Source organism: Crinia signifera, chromosome 9 (genome assembly GCF_055691185.1).
Source record: "Crinia signifera chromosome 9, ASM5569118v1, whole genome shotgun sequence".
Taxonomy (NCBI): domain Eukaryota; kingdom Metazoa; phylum Chordata; class Amphibia; order Anura; family Myobatrachidae; genus Crinia; species Crinia signifera.
Genome location: NC_139225.1, coordinates 7,492,112 through 7,510,017, shown reverse-complemented (window position 1 = coordinate 7,510,017; position 17,906 = coordinate 7,492,112). Strand labels below are relative to the sequence as shown.

The following is a 17,906-nucleotide window of genomic DNA, read 5'->3' as shown; positions in this document are numbered from 1 at the left end:
ACGATCGTGAAACTATCGATTGATGGCCGCACTATCTGTTGGAGCGCCCGACCTGCATATGATCCGATCACAATCTGATCACGATCTGTGCCCAGTTAAAGGAAATTGACGGGATTGAGGCCTAATCACTCTGGTGGGCACCCAGCATATACACTAGTATTTTGTGCGGTGTAGCGTCCTAGGTTTGTGTTCTCTAAATGAACTTAAGTATCTGCATTTCGTGTAACCCAGCGGGGACTTTGTTTCATTGTAAGCCCACAACTGACCGGAATCAACAAATCATAGCATTAGATAACGGTTTCCTTTCTGGAGTGGGAGGACACAGCAATGTGAACCTTTCCTGCAGCCAGGCTGCTCAGCGGTGCCACCAGCAAATGAAGGTGTTCTGCATGAATTCCGAGGCGTAGGAGTAGCCGAGGGGCCACTAATAACGAGGTGCAGATAACTGGTGGGTGTACAAGCTCGTTAGTGGCGCTCTGGAGCTGGCCAGAGGCTGGTGCAGCTGTGCGTGAACACACAACTAGCCTTAAATCACACTGTAATCTGGCGCCCCGATAAGAGGCTGATTATGGAAAACACACATCGTAAATCACTTTCCATATTACATACCCTGAAACGCAGATAAGAGTAGATTTAGTGACAGACTTGTATCACAAAGACCCCAGGCTAATTTCTGCTAACTAATAGTTTAATGGTCAGGGATCACGGCTGTAAAATTATTTTACATTAATGTGATATTTGAACTTGGGTGACGCGGTTGAGGTAACACGGAGGGTAATGTGGCACGGCTGTTGTAACCACACCGATAGAAACACTTCTGACATCTGCACACACAGAAGAAGCAAATTATATACGCCAGCAAGACATACGCTATTGCTGCAGTCGTGTTAACGGTACTTGTGTATTATCTGGGCGCCCGATTTTTTTACTCGTAGGGCATTGTACAACCAAAAATCGGTCGCCTCGCATGCGATCATATCACATGCAATGCGACGCGATTGGACCTGATTTTTCATTGTACAGGCACCCAGATGTCTGATTCCTATGTTAAATGCCCCCCCCCAGACCCGATTTTATATAGTGTGGTGAGCGCAGCGAGCCACCGAGCCCGAAGCATGGTGAGGGGACGCGGATTACTTCACATATATTCCGCGTCATCCTCGCTGCGCTCGCCACGCTTCGGGCTCGGTGGCTCGCCACACTATATAAAATCAACTCCACGCCGACGTGGATAGTGGGGGTATGAAAAGGTCGGAGGATGCGTACCGCCGCCGCTCGCCACGCTTCGGGTTGTGGGGTGGCGTTAACAATGGGGGGGCATTTAACATACTGATTACCAATCAGGGTGGGTATACAGTTAAAAATCGCCTTAATTAGTGGCATGCGATGCGATATATCGGGCGCCAGGATAATACACAAGTACTGTGCTAACTTCTATTCGCGGCGCTCCAGGTCTGGAGCATCTTAGGTACACTACCAATAGACAAAACCACTTCACCAGACTGCGATGATCCATTTAATATGCAGCACTTGTATATCTGCATGCAAATGAGTCTAAAGGGGGCCATACACCTGAATGATGTCTGGCCGATCAGTACAATTTCAATGGGCCGTGCGAGGGATCGTGTGCACATCCTGAGTAGTGTCATTACGATGCAGGGTCCCGCGGGTCGAGAGGTCGGTCCCCAGATCATACGCGCTGCATGTACGATCTGTCCGCTTTCATTGTGATTGCAAGCAGATCGCATGTGCTTTCAGAGCACATACGAACGCTAGTCCGATTGCTCTTACGCCCTGCATTCAGGGCCGGCGCCACCACTAGGCAGCTTTAGGCATGAGGAGAGCAAGAAGAAAGCAGCTGGGACTGGAGCAGGTGAGTGAGCCATACCCCCACCCCTGGATAGCCCCCGCACTCCACTGACCCACCTGGAGCCCGGCCGGAGCTGCGGATGTTATAGCTGCATCTGTAACCGGCAACATCCCCCCCCCCCCAAGCAAAGTGGCGGCCGCATCTGTAACCGCCGCTCTGTAACCGCTGCTCCCTCAACTACCCCCTGAGCCCCCCCCCCCCACCCGGGAAGTAATGCCACTGACCCCCCTGGAGCCCAGATCACTGCATCTGTAACCGGCGGCATGTTGCATCATCTCCGGCAACATTCCTCTTCCCCCCTGGAGCGAAGTGGCGGCCGCGGTGGAGAGGGTGAGCGCCGGCAGGCCCCCCCGCCTAGGGCGCTCCGGTGCATTGCACCGGCCCTGCCTGCATTCGATAAGGTTGTATTCAGGGCGTTCTGATGTGTGGCCAGTTTGAGTCTGCCAACCCAGCTGTGGCTTGTGGCTGTGTGCAGATTTTTTATGACACGTTCCAATGTGCTTTTATACACATATCTGGGTGTGACTGAGACTAAGGGCAGTATTCAATGCTCCCATTTTGCTTTTTTTTCCGCCGAGGTTGCTTTTTTGGGGGCGAGAAGGCCAGTCCTCTCTCCAAAAATGTTCCTCGCCCTATTCTATGCTCCCGGTTCCTCAAAAATAAACAGAGACCTTTGCCCTGTTCACTTGGTCATCGCCATTGTTCGCTGTTGCTTTCCTATGGGACATTTTGTGTACCTCGCCATTTGTGTACCTCGCCATTTGTGTGCCTCGCCATTTGTGTACCTCGCTGCTTGTTTTTTTGTTGTTGTTGTCGGCTCGCCTCTCCATATTGCTCTCGGCATCTTTTTTAGGTGAACTGAACGTACGTACTTATAAAATAATTGTATTGTCTTTTTAGTGTCTACAAGTCTATTTTTTTATTATTTGAAGGATCTACAGTATATTATTTTTTTTCATTAGAAGCGCCACATGAATATATTTTTATTTTTTGTGATTCCTCCCCCCCCCCCCCCATGATGCATTTTTTTCTCACTGTATATTGTACCCATGATTCACCTCGTCTTCCTCACTCATTCGTTTGGACTTTGAGGGGATACCCACCTTTTCACACATCGGCTGCTTTGGAATAGTTTTTTTAGGCTAATTTGCATTTTTCTGCATATCTCTACAATATTTGAACACTGTCTACAAATGGAGCGAATAAAACCTTGTACGCCGCATTGGTCCAGGCTCGCCATCAGGAGCGGTGAGCAGCTGACACGTTGAATAGGGTGAGCAGGAGGCACGGCGAGGGGTAGAAAAAATGCAGAATGCACCGCGAGCGAAAAATGGAGACCGCTGTGCCGCGCTCGCCGGAGCATCGAATACTGCCCTAAGTGTCACATATCAATCAGTGCAGTCTCTTGAGGCAATGTGTTCTGTGCTGCATGGAGTATTGAGACTAGCTGAACGAGCGCACGTGTATTCATTGTACAAGTGACTATCACTGGGTTGGGATCATTTTGTCTACAGCATTATGGTCGACAGTCATTAGGTCGACATGGGAAAAGGTGGACATGGTTCTAGTTTGAAAGGTCATTAGTTCAACAGGTAATTAGTTCGACAATGACTAGGTTGATAGTCTAAAGGGGGTTTTCACTGGTTTTTTTACCTGAATGTCAACACAGTTGACATGGACACAGTTTCAAGTGCACAGCATCCCGGCTACGCTTGGCACACTATTTTATTCTCCCACCATGCCCTAGTTCAGGGCTGGGCAATTGCGGCCCTCCAGATGTTAGTGAACTACACATCCCAGGATGCTTTGCATTAGTTTTGCTATGTGGCCATGCTGAAACTGATGCAAGGCATGCTGGGATGTGTAGTTCATCAACATCTGGAGGGCCGCAATTGCCCAGCCCTGCCCTAGTTGATAGTAGGGCATGAAATACTGCCTGTCGGCACATGTCGGCTCAAAAAACAGTGAAAAACCCCATGTCGACCTTTTGACTGTCAACCTAGAAATTGTCGAACTTATGACCGTTCGAACTAATGACCTTTCGACCTAGAACCATGTCAACCTTTTCCCGTGTCGACCTTTTCCTATGTCGACCTAATGGTGTCGACCATGATGCTGTAGACCAAATTATGGCGTGGAGCAACTGATTCCACACAAGTCTGTAACAGTTTCAGAATCATTCATTTACCACATCAGCCCCTTTGGGGGTGGATGATACATGTCCTGTAGAACAAAGAAATAGAAAATATATACAGTACACCAATTCAAATTATTCATTCTGAAAATAGAAAGTCATTGGATCTGACCTATGCAGTTCATCCTCGGAAGGCGAATACTTGGAGGTCACGTCGGCTAGATCCCCAAAGATCTGCTTGCTGTACGTATTCAGCGAGGACAGCAGTATCAGCTCCTGCCACGTAGTACTCAGCAGGCAAGTGTAATCTTTAATAGAAAGATCGCAGAAAAACGGCAACTTCTTCACCCACGTGATCTGCCGGAACAGCAGCTCGTCGGCAAGCCGGCACAGAAGGGCGAACAGCTCTGACTGAGTAACCTTGTACCTGTGGGAATTTGGGGAAAGGTTCAGATTACGAAAAATGTCTCAAAAAAGCTCATTTCAATAGTTTTAAAAAGACTAGACAGCAACTTCCCCAGATTCTACCCCTCTGCACGGCATTGCGTTACAGGTCTGTAACAGTGACATATCGATTTGTGTGATCATTACGGATTCTCCTAAGTCCAGTGGATAATGCAGCATCTTTTAAGAACGTAACCTTTATGCCCTGGCAGTTTTCCACCTGGGATGGTACTCTGGGATAATAGCGCACCTTATTGGCTGTCACCAAGAAAATGACACATTTAGCATCAGAATAAACATTAGATCATTACATCAGAATCCCTGGCATCCCTAAAACCAGTATATACAGCAGCAAGTAGCTAGGCAGCATTAAAAAGGCTCCAGCAGAACGATAAGTTATAGTGCATTTATTAGTGATGTTTTGGAGAATGTACCACCTGCCTTGAGGATGAGGATACGTTCCCCGAAATGTTACTAATAAATGCACTAGCAATTTTTGTTCTGCTGGAGCCTTTTTAATTTATATTATCTATATGTGTCTAGTGCCTGTGAGACTTCAAAACACTGCCATCTGCTGGCAGAGAGTGAAACTACATCTCTTTACTCTTTAATACGCTTCGAGCAGGCTTACTCATATATATATATATATATATATATATATATATATATATATATATATATATATATACTTAACATCGGCACTCACCTTTCCTAGTTTTGGGGTGCCCTATGGCTTGTGACCACATTGTTTAAACAGACATTGTAGGGGCTCTGCACACACTAAATTAACTGATAATAAATAGTAGAGATTTGGTTCATGAATTGATCAATGCATTTAAGCCTGCAGCCCCCTTCAAGGGACCCCACTTTTCTGCAGGTTAGGACACACACACACACACACACACACACACAGACTGTATGTATATATATATATATATATATATATATATATATATATATACACACACACACACACACATACAGACTGTATGTATATATATATATATATATATATATATATATATATACACATACACACACACACACACAGACTGTATATATATATATATTTATTATTTATTAACAGTTTCTTATATAGCGCATACATATTCCGCAGCGCTTTACAGAGCATAGTTATTAGCAAAAACATTATGAATTACAGCACAAGACAGTTTAGGACAAGTACATGGTAAATATGGATAGTTGCACCAGGGGACAGGACACTGAAGCAGTCATCAGGGTGGCAGAGGTTTATATATTCTAAGAAAGGCACATGAGGAGAGAGGGCCCTGCTCGTGAGAGCTTACATTCTAAAAAGGGAGGGTTAGACAGACAGGGGTGACACAGAAGGGAAAGAGGTGAGCATAAACAGGTTAGTATGAGAGATGGTCGGGTTTTATGCAGGAGGGTGGGAAGAGGTCAGAATATATATGTATATATATATATATATATACACATATACACACACACACCAGACACACTCTTTATATAGAGTGTGTGTCTCCTTTATGTTTCATGTTTCCTTTTAAACAAAACACAACACCTTCGGATCCACGTTCTAGACCTTACTCTTTACTGTCTCTAGCGCCACCATGTGGGCGAATTGTATTAGATCAAATGTAACGGTTTTGTGTTGTGTTACATTATATGAAAATGTTCATCCTGTCTCATATCCATTTGGCGCACTACGATTTGTTATAGCAGCTTTGTAATGTTTATGTAGTCAGTTTCTATAGAGGGATTTGTTCTATAGCTGTATAATTTACAATTATACAAGGACTAATGCATCAATGAGATAGGACACCATTAAGGTGCCATTTTTATGCTGCTTTTTCACACACATTAACAGAACAGGTCTTTCTGTTATAGGAAGGTATTTATGAAAATTCTCTTTATTATTTTTTTTGCTCTTTTTGGCAAACAATCCTCAGCGATTCTGCTGGCAGCGTAAAGGCGTACTTTGTCGCTTCTACAGTTATTCCGGCACATAAGAGGACCAGGATCTTGTTCTGTTATTTATTTAACTTTGTCCTTCAGAAGAAAGTGCAATCATATTAATAGTAGATGGGTATCCCCCTTTCTCAAGGCACAGGACCTGCAACATCCTACTTCCCATAGCTAACAGCACTCAGTGAGATTAGTGCCTCTCATATAACAGTCTTGTAAAAGCGGTCATGGAAAACATTTCTCAAAGTCTATGGCACACTTACCCATCTTCAATAAGCATTGGGGTGTTGAGAGGTTCCATATCCTCTGCGGCTAACAGCTGGTTAATGAGCGTGTGAGACTGAGGATCCAGGCTTCGTGTTTGGGACGGGATCAGAGCCGAATGAGCAGTGTAGCTAAAAAGATGAGGTAGATACTGATAGTGCGTGGGGCCGGGAGTTCCCAAATACTGGTCCCGTAGAGAACTGAATCCATTTAGTTCTATGGATCTACTGAAAGAGAAAAGAAAGAGTATTGACAATGCCGTCAGCCAAAAGAAGGAAAATATGCTGTGTCCGTCTTCTAATTATACCCCTTTCACACCAGCCAAAATTCCTGGGTTGGCCCCGAGAACAACCCAGTGACTAGCGCTGGTGTGCAAGGTTCCGGAAAAGTTGCTGGGATTTCAACCCTGCTAGCTGGCAGGGTTTCTCCCGCAACCAGCCCAGGTTATTGGCTGGTTTGAAAGGTACTTACCCGGGTCCGGGCGGTGGGAAGCGGGGTCCAGACTGTGGGGATCCGGGCAGTGGCGGCTGGGCGCTTGTTTTGCTATTTGCCGGGGAGTGGGGTGGGAAGCACTGGATTTGAAAACATACTGAAAAGACTGGCCGGACGCTCTCAGCCAATCAGCGTCTGGCCAGTCTTTTCAATATGCTTTCAAATCCAGCACTTCCTGCCCCGCTGCCCGGCAAACAGCGCTACAAGTGCCCAGCCACCGCTACCCGGATCTCCGCAGTCTGGACCCCGCTGCACCCTCACATCAGAAAATGCAGGGACCATTTTCCCTGGTACGTGCCTGCATTTTCTGGTGTGAAAGGGGTTCATATTATCTTTTATTTGTGAAGCCAGGAAAGCAGGGTCTATATACCTGGAGGAAGGGGTGGACACGGGGGAAGGCTGGTTGCTCTCGGAAACTCCGTTGACTGGCGAGCTGTGGTCACTGTCTCCGTTGTTACTCCATGAAGTGTTGGCTTCTTCTTCAAACTCTTGACCAGACATTATTCTTTCAATCTCCTCATCCGAAATCTAAAAAGAGTAAAAAAAGAAAAAGATAAATCATTTACAGAACAAAAATAAATTATAATAAGCTTCAACTGAAAACAAAAACTCCAAAAAACTAAATAAAAAAAAAACATAAATAAATTTGTAGTTTCACCCATATTTAAAAGCACATAATGTGTTATATAGGGCAGGTGGGTGGCAGAGATGGCTGCCCAGTAGGTCTTGCAGCTTTCTTAGCTTAAGTAACAATGATATCATGCATACATTTTTTTTTTAAATGGTGTAAAACATTTCCTTCCAGCTATTACGGTATAAAAATATTCCAAAACTTGGAAAAATAGGAAATCCAAAATACTTCCAAGCATTCCAGATATGGGAGACTCAAGCTTGTATAGATTTTTCTCTCACGGAGATAAAGCAAGTTCCATTTTTGGAAAATGTTTGGAAATGGGTATCACAGTGTCTAGCATTGCTGCCTCCACGCACTGGTGTCTTGGATTCGATTCGCACAGTCTGTGTGGAATGTGTATGTTCTGTCCTCGTTTGCGTGGTTATTTTCTGTGTCGCTACGGTTTCCTTCCACAATGTCCAAAATTTTAGTGGTAGGTTCGCTGGCTTCTGACAGAATTGGAACCTAGTGCGTGCTTGTACTGTATGGGCCTGTCTTGTGTCACCATGTAACTGCTCTCTCAATGTTTGGGATATATCCAAACGCCAATATAATATCGCTCCACTTCCTAGTCCCTTATTCCTGTTGTTCTATAACCTAATTTTCAACCGGATGGTCATACAACTACATTTGCAGAACGGTGGAATTCATTTTTAAATGATTTAACAACGACCTCGTTCTTTATTCTTTGATATTGACACCAAACATTTGATTCCCCAACATTTTTCACTCTTCTATGCTATATTTTTTTAAATTATATTAGAATAATAAATGATATAATATATAATTAATATAGAAAATGTAGATGATACTTCATAATCTTCATATCTGATTGACCTTCAGGACTATTCATTGTTTATCTGTACAGCAAACAATTTACTTAATTGTCCACTTTGTTATATGATGTGATATTATTGTTGTAGGTCATCTTAGAAATGTTTCACATCTTATTAATAAATAATGTTTAAAATAAAATAATTATAATAATAATAATAATCGGAATAAATCTGTTTAAAATGATTTTGGTGTGAAATTATGGTACTTGTGTAGTTTCACGGCGCCAGCATGGCGCCGTGCTACTTCCGGTTTGTACGCTTGGCAAACTATCTAAAATAAACTAACTTAGCTCCATGCCAACATGGATAGTTCATACCCCCACTATCCATGTTGGCATGGAGTTGATTTTAGATAGCGTACCGAAATTATTTACACAATTAAAAATCAAGTATACGATCCCACAGTTATGCAGTATACCCCTTTAACACCAAAATCCCTGGTTGGACCCTGGTCTTTGAACACGGGAGTTTCCAGGGTTGGACCCAGCTTCATACCCCATTTACACAGCACTGTGACCCAGGTCGGACCCAGGTCTGCGCTGTTTACACTAAACCTGGGTCAGCACTGCTTTTCCCTATGGATGACATTAAAAATGTCTATTTTAGGACCGATAAACTGCGATCTAACCTTCCCTCAATGATGTCAAATAAAAATTAAAAGACATGACAAGTTAGCATTGAAAAATGTTGGTTTGTTTATTTTGTAAAATATTTTTCAAAAAGTTTTATTCAGTGCTCAAGCCTACATAGCGGTATAAAAGTGCAGCATCACCCATGTGCTCTCCCCAGCCCCTTCCCCTGCAGCAGCAGACCGAATCTCCCATGTGCTCCTCCAGTCCCCTCCCCCCCAAACAAAATAATATAAATAATACTGCATCCAATTAGGATTTGTGTGCCCGTATCCTTTCTGGCTGCTGTCTTTTGCCACTGCAGCGCACTGTGGAAAGGCGTCCAGCACTTCTGGTATCCTTTCAGCACTACCCGGATGTCCCAACCTGGGTTGGGACCATTTACACCGCCCACGACCCAGGTCCAACCAGTGTTCAACCCTGGTCAGGACCTGGGTAGGAGACCAGTGTTACTGGACCTGGGTTGGCCCCTTTTACACCAAAGCTGACCTGGGTCCAACCTGGGTTATTCCTTGGTGTAAAAGAGGTATAAATAATCTATATCTTAATATGTTTTGCTTGCAAGAACCTACAATGTTATCTTGTGTTTCCCATCTACTACAGTTTTGACTAAATGATATGGATTTGTTTGGTGAAGCCATATTATATGATGCAGTCATGTCATTTTACAAGTGTGAATATTTTCCAGCAAGAAATTTTTTTTTTTAAATATATATATATAATAGCACAGTGTGCTCGGGACCGCTCTCTTATAGCTTTTTTATATGGGATACAAACTATTATCAACTGTGATGAATTTTCTAGATATTTATTTATAAGGTACGCTCCCTGTTGTCGTTGAAAATAATGGTTTAAATATATATATTTACTTTTCTAGAAATGTACAATTATATATTAGTAATAATAGGCACTGTCCCAAATCAGAACCTGGGGAGTAGAAGTGAGAGGAAGGGGCGACAAAGTACCTGCAAAGTACAGCAGTAAAAGTTTACTAAGGTGAAGAACAGCAATGACTGCTCCGAAAGAAGTAATACTTGTAAAGTAAAATAGATCAACATCTACAGGGCGCACGTGGGCTGCAGGGTGAGCGCACGTGGGCTGCAGGGTGAGCGCACGTGGGCTACAAGGCACTCCTTTACAAAACATTTCAGCATATTCATTTTCTGAATGGATCACTGCTCTCTGGGTCTCACCTGTACAGGGCCAATGCTTTTGTTTCTTCCTCCTGGCATCCCATCCTCTCTGATTGCTGGGGAAAGAGTAAAGATTATTTAAACCTTCTAGAAGATCATAGATAGAATCTGGTTGCTTTGGTCAACATCCCATCTTCAATAGAACTCTCATCTTAGTAAATTTACCCCTATGTGTGCACTGCAGGTGGGGCAGATGTACCAGGTGCAGAGAGTTACATTTGGGTGGGGTGTGTTCAAACTGAAATCTAAACTGCAGAGAAAAAAAATAAAGCAGTCAGTATTTACCCTGCACAAAACAAAATAACTCACCCAAATCTAACTCTCTCTGCACATGTTACATCTGCCCCACCTGCAGTGCAGCATTGTTTTGTCCATTTGAGAAAGATTTTGCTTTTGGGATCAAGTCTGAATCAGGCCCAATTTCATGTGAGTCGTTAGCGACACCCTTTGCTGTCTGTACATGCAGCTCAATCTGCGAGAACTCCTGAGCAACAGACGTCGTATCATCTGCAGAATTGTCGCGTGCGCACCGGCATTACTAATATGTAATAAAGAAAGCTCACCAGATGTCTAGGAGTTTTTACTTTGGATATGAAGGTTTTATATTCTCCCCGTACTTGAGTGGGTTTCCTCCGGGTACTCCGGTTTCCTCCCACAATCCAAAAATATACTGGTAGGTTAATTGGCTTTCAACAAATTACCCCTAGAATGTCTGTGTGTGTGCGTGTACACGTGGTAGGGAATATAGATTGTAAGCTCCACTGTGGCAGGGACTGATGTGACTGTTCAAATATTCTCTGTACAGCACTGCAGAATATGTGTGCGCTATATAAGAAACTGTTAAATAATAAATATTAATACAACACAATGACCCTTATTATGTGCACCAATGGCTTTTAACCAGTTTAACAAACACATACTGTATAGATACAAGAAAGGACATCTAAATGATTATAGATATTTAAATGTACTACATATTATAGGAGAGTCGCGCAGAAAATAAGAACAATATGTAATTTCCCTGCTGGGACCAATACACATCTCCTTGAAATGCTCTGAAAAAGATTTCAAAACTCAGATGTTGTATACATTTAGCAAATCATTGAATATACCTTAAATTAGTTTAAAAAATAAACTTACATAGTTTGATGCACTATATCGATACTCCACTTTTATTTACAAATATAAATAGGACAACCACTGAGAGATGAGGAATTCTGCAAACACTAGGCATATTTTAACACTAAACCAAAGCATAAATGTATAACAAATCTCAGTGTAGTAAAAAAGGAACTGCAGATTTCATTAATTGCCACAAGGTGGCGCTGGTTTACCAAGTTATACTGTATGTAGGATGCATTCCAATAAATTGAGCCTTGATTTTACATTTCACATGCGAGAGATTTGGTAAGAAATCTCCATTTTTTTTAAAAGCGGCAATCATTTACACTGCAAAATGAAACTGGTATTGCAGTGTAAATGATTGCCGCTTTAAAAAAACCTGGAGATTTCTTACCAAACCTCTCATCCTATTAAATTTCACCCAAAATGTTAATCTCCTTCTATGACCTAGTGTGACTATCTACTCTGTACTAACACCTCCAAGACAACCTACACTGTATGTGACATTTATGAGGCAGACATATTGTGCTTTGAAATGCGGTGTCACTGCTGTAACAGCTTCCTGCCTTTTGACCTTGAGTACAGTATAAAAAAAGGTGGATACAGTAGAGAGAGGGGAGGGGGGGGGGGCGTTCTTGTTGCTCCTGACATCCCACATCACACGTTCTCAGATAGAAAAACAAGAAATACAACAGTATTTGCTTAAATCCTCCCCCCCCAAACTTTCCAGGGGGTTTAGGACTCGTAAAAAACACATTCTTAAATAAACGCAGACCGTGCCAAGTCATTCGGTGGTGAATTGGTAAACTTGTAAAACTGTAAAATATCAACTGCGGTCGTTTTTCCAACGCATCTGTAATCAGTAGAGTTCTACATCTGTACCTCTGACATAAGGGGAACATTTCCTAAAGCTTAAAGAGGTGATCAGATACTGTCTATCATGTTATTTTGCAACAGAGAAATGCTGGAAGTAATTTGGTTGCTACGGGCAACAGCCCCTATTTACATCTTTAGAAATTTGAGTAAAATGTTCTTTTAAAGCGTGTAAAAAAAAAAAATGCTTTTAGGATAATTCAACCCAACATGTCCGTGTCGACCTTAAGCTTGTGTCTGTTGAATATTCTTAGGTGCGACCTAGTGACTGATTTCCTAGACAATGTCTACCCAGGGACAGCATAACCCCCAACCGGCTTCACGCACAGTCGCAAGACCTCAATGTGCACCCAACAGTCATCACTCACAAGTCCTCAATGATGTGCACCATACAGGCATCACTCACAATCACAAGTCCTCAAAGTGCACCCAACAGGTATCGCCCACATTCACAAGTCCGACAAAGCGCTGAAGTTTTGGGGGTCGTTTTGTAAAAAGATGGGTGTCAAGCAAAAATAAATCTTCGTTTGGTTTTAAAAAAGTGTCATCTGTCCGGTAATCCTTCAATAGACGGCTACTAAGGAATGTGTTTCCTTTATTTTGCACCCAGGGATGTAAATACCCTCGAACGGGTATTCATTTAGGGACAATAATAAAATAAAAAGAGGAACATTCCAGTGGTGATTTGATTATTTCAGCCAGGACACACTGGAAGCCCTCTGATTACCCAGAGCCGAGTGTGTCCAAACAGGTCCTTCTGGTGCCCAGTCTTTGTTTGGTATCTGATTTCTTCCCAGAAACACGTTTATCTCCTGCCTTGCCCTGGAGCGCTGAGGGATTTTGATTTCAAACAGAAAATTGGTCTCAACACAGAGAGTCATTGTACGCTCAGACCACCGGCACTCGCAGAGGTGAAAGCAGCCGTTTGCTCTGCTCAAATATGCGTTTTGTTCCCATAAACCTTACAAATAAGATTGAACTTTAAAAGCCGTACAAAGAAACAAGCGCTGGACACTGAAATACCGGTACATGCATTCCTCCAGCAATGTTCATTTACAGACAAAATAATATTACACGAGAAGTGGGACAAATTAGCTTATGGGTTCTGGTAAGTGAATACCCTTTTGTGATTATTATTCGGAAAGACATTAAGGGTCAGATAAAACAATTATTAATGGCGATAGCTTATAATGCGCATTTATATTTTCTTTATTATATATTATTATCAGCCTTATTTCCTTTTTTTTGAGTATAGTTTCCCATATATCCACCTCTGTATTACTTTTAGTTCTAGTCCTGCTTTCTGCAATGTCCCAGTTTAGCAGACTAGGGTTGCAGCGCTAGAGACTAATACCCCTTTCCCACCGGCAATTAAATGCCGGGTCATTTTGCCGGGTGCAGACGGACCCCATTCACACCACCTGCAAATTACTAGGTTAAAGCTTTACAAACCTCTTAAATCCCTTCACTTCAACCCTAGTCAAGAGCAGGGTCGGAGTGCCGGGATTTAAGACCCACGTTGACCCTTTCACACCACCGACAAAACCCGGGTTCTTCAGCAAATGACTGGGTTGAAAAGCTTTAACCCGGTAATTTGCGGGTGGTGTGAAAGGGGTATAAAGGGGCCTACGCACGAGAAGTTTGCTCAGCACACAGCGATGTGTGCTGAGCGATCTGTCAGGGCCAGGGTACTCTGGTGAGAACACTGGCCCTGCCCGGCAATGTAATAGATTTAGGGATATTAATCGCCGGGCATCGCTATCACCCCTACGATGGCCCAGTGTGTTGGCTCCAATACATGCGTCATATACATACAGACCTTTTCCTTCTTTACGGTGTGTTTATACAGAAGGTGGTAAGCCGCACGTGAATGCCTATTGTGTAATTGCAGCTTTCTCAGGCTGATACTATCTCTAATCTCCGCTCCTTATCTCCTACTCCTCACTGCTTACTTTCCCAGAACTTCCAGGCGTCGGCAGAACTCCTCGTATCCCCCTTTGTGCCTTCACAACAGACTTTCAAGTCTCTCCTTAAATAAAGGGAACTTCACAGAACACTTATCACTAAAAGCGAACCAGGTTTAGACCAACATTTTGTGAAGGACAAGTGGAGCAGCGATCACCAGAACCCAGTGAGGACCACCGCCTTCTATGTCCGCCCATCCGATTGTGCTTCAGCAAACGCCGATCCTGTGCCACCACCTGTTCCTCCATCTGCATAATAGGCACCTGGGGACACGAGCCCGGACTGTGGAACCCTCCCACCAGAACCCAGTGAGGACCACCGCCTTCTATGTCCGCCCATCCGATTGTGCTTCAGCAAACGCCGGTCCTGTGCCACCACCTGTTCCTCCATCTGCATAATAGGCACCTGGGGACACGAGCCCGGACTGTGGAACCCTCCCACCAGAACCCAGTGAGGACCACCGCCTTCTATGTCCGCCCATCCGATTGTGCTTCAGCAAACGCCGGTCCTGTGCCACCACCTGTTCCTCCATCTGCATAATAGGCACCTGGGGACACGAGCCCGGACTGTGGAACCCTCCCACCAGAACCCAGTGAGGACCACCGCCTTCTATGTCCGCCCATCCGATTGTGCTTCAGCAAACGCCGGTCCTGTGCCACCACCTGCATAATAGGCACCTGGGGACACGAGCCCGGACTGTGGAACCCTCCCACCAGAACCCAGTGAGGACCACCGCCTTCTATGTCCGCCCATCCGATCCTGTGCCACCACCTGTTCCTCCATCTGCATAATAGGCACCTGGGGACACGAGCCCGGACTGTGAAACCCTCCCACCAGAACCGTAATGAGATATTAAGGGGGAAATTGGCTAAGATGGGAGGTTGCCCATAGCAACCAATCAGATACTATCTATTATCTTCTAGGAGGTGCTAAATAAATAAGACAGAGATTCTGATTGGTTGCCCATGGCAACATCCCATGTGACATAGAATACCCATCTTAGTAAATGTACCCCTAAATATCACACCGGTAATGAGGTGCTAATCAGGTTATTATCACTGTAACTGGTAAAACTGGGCGCATTGTTACGTCAACAGTGTCTAAGTCAACATCATTAGGTCGACCACTATAGGTCAACAGGCAGTAGGTAGTAAAAGTCGAAGGTGGGCACAAGCAAAACATCGATATGTAAATGGTCGACACAGGGAAGGGTTGATTCTGGGTTTTCATGCTTTTTGTGCGGCTATGTTGACAGTGGTCGGCGTGGCCCGTCAGTTAGTGTAACTCGTTCAGTCACCCTGCTTAGCTCGGCACATTTTACCTTTCCAATTGTAGTCCACGCGGGCCGTAGAGTCTGAACACGTTATCTGATTGTAATAAGCTCACGTTGATCACTGCCATGCTGACCTATTCATTGTGTCGACATTCTCTCAATGTCGACCTAGTGCATTTCAACCTGTTGACCTTTTTCCTGTCGACCAATAGTGGTTGACCTAACAACCTGGAACCTGTTCCAAGCTGGGTCGGACTCGGGACTTACCCTGTCCCATGGATACTCCCAGGTCGGCGCCATTCATAATGCACATGGCGGCAGTCATCTTATCAGGACCCCAGGGCGTGGCTTGGGTCCTGTTAGGCCACACCCCCTCTTGCCATGCTAGTGGTGAGCCCTGCCCTCTGCCCCTAGCCTCCTTCTCTGTGCACTGAATATGAGGCAGCATCCATTCACCTCCACCGGCACCGCTGCTCAATGCGAGGCAGAGAAGAAGCAGCTGATAGGGTAGTGCCCAACCTCCAGACTGCCCGCAGTACACTCTCCCCATGCTGTAGATGGGCCTGGGTCAGATGAAATTGGTTACCCATTTATACTGAATGCTACATTGGTTGATTCCTAGATCACTGAACTGGGGGGGGAGGGGGGGGGGGGTGTCTTATTTTGGACTTTTTTTCCACTGGGCAAAAACCCAGTAAATAAGCATTCACATGCAAAACCCAGGTTTTGAAGGCAGTAGAAATGAGGTATAAGTTGGGTAGACACTATGCAATATGGGATACGGTCATATTGTCTACAGCATTTAGGTCTACAAGCATTAGGTCTACACCACTAGGTCGACTTGCATTTAGGTCGACCTGCATTTAGGTCGACATGACTGAAGGTTGACATGACTTAGGTCGACAGGGTCATTAGGTCGACTTTTATAAAGTTGACAGGGTCATTAGGTCGACATGGGGAAGGTCGACAGGCAAAAGGTCGACATGGGGTCATTTGACTGTTTTATGAGTCGACATGTGCCGACAGGTGGTATTTCATGCCCTACCATCCACTAGGGCGTGGTGGGAGAATAAAATAGTGTGCCCGAAGCATGGCGAGTGCAGAGAGCCATGTGAGGGGACGCGGTGCTATGTTGACTCTGTCGACACTTGAAAAAAAATAAAATGTTTTTTTTTTTTTTTTTAAACCATGTCGACTTTTTCACTGTTGACCTAACCCATGTCGACCTTCAGTCGGGTCGACCTAAATGCAAGTCGACCTAATGGTGTAGACCTAATGCTTGTAGACCTAAATGCAGTCTGACGAATGATCCCATTCTATGCAATATGTACCCAGCAAATATGTCAGCCTGTTGGCCCAACATATCTGTACCAGGGTAAACAACAGATCAATCACTGTACCCGTCATTCATTTACATATACCAAGCTGCAACGGTGGCCACTTATACCAGTCATGCACACTGAACGATACGTCGCTCTGGTTCAGCCGAAAACAATATATCAGGCTGGTATCGTCCACAGTCCACACCCGGCTTTAGGAACGTGCACACATTCTTCGCTGCTGTTCATTGTTATTATCTGGATTAAATGTGTCTCTAGAATTCAGTCAGATTCCAGAGAAGGACAACAGATTAACGACCCACTGAACAGAACGCTGACATTTAGCTTGTACACGGATTGCCGCCAACTGTTGGACATCTTGACAGACTGCGGCTCCTGACATAATAAAGGTGCTAGAGAATCATTCCCAGATAAAAGCTGAATGACTTATTGTGATAACAATACATAGAACGGTTACAATACATAGATACTGAGCAAGCTCATTGCCATTGCAGCAAAGGCCGCTGAATATTTGATAACTGCACTGACAGGGGGGGGGGGGGGTGACTGCCACATGGTCACTGTAAATGGTGTTTCCCAAACGGAAGCCTTCAATAGTGACAGGAGCAAGCCAAAGTCATTTAGCATGAGGGGTTAAGAAGCAATATACTATATTTATGGTATGTATTGGCCTTTTAAGGATATTCTACTTGTGTAAATAATTGATTGTAAAACCCTATTCCTAGTTTATTGCACCACTAACATTGATGTACGCTGCATCTAAAACCAAACTAGAAGGGAACATAATACACGGAAATACTGATCATTCGTAGCACCAGAATTTTTTTTATCCCCTTCTGCCGCGTGAGAAT

The 17,906-nt window shown here is 44.2% G+C and overlaps 1 protein-coding gene across 2 annotated transcripts in view; it reads right to left on the bottom strand.

Moving 5' to 3' along the window:
* Nucleotides 1-17,906, bottom strand: part of NR6A1 (nuclear receptor subfamily 6 group A member 1) — a 226,687-nt gene that overhangs the window by 17,001 nt on the left and 191,780 nt on the right. The window contains exons 5-8 of one of the 2 annotated variants that reach the window (XM_083160991.1): nt 10,483-10,538; nt 7,522-7,679; nt 6,659-6,886; nt 4,177-4,431 (exon numbers count right to left, since the gene is read on the bottom strand). In XM_083160991.1, the coding sequence (XP_083017117.1) occupies nt 4,177-4,431; nt 6,659-6,886; nt 7,522-7,679; nt 10,483-10,538 (697 nt within the window). The remainder of the gene's footprint in view (nt 1-4,176; nt 4,432-6,658; nt 6,887-7,521; nt 7,680-10,482; nt 10,539-17,906) is intronic. The other variant, XM_083160992.1, reaches the window with a different exon arrangement.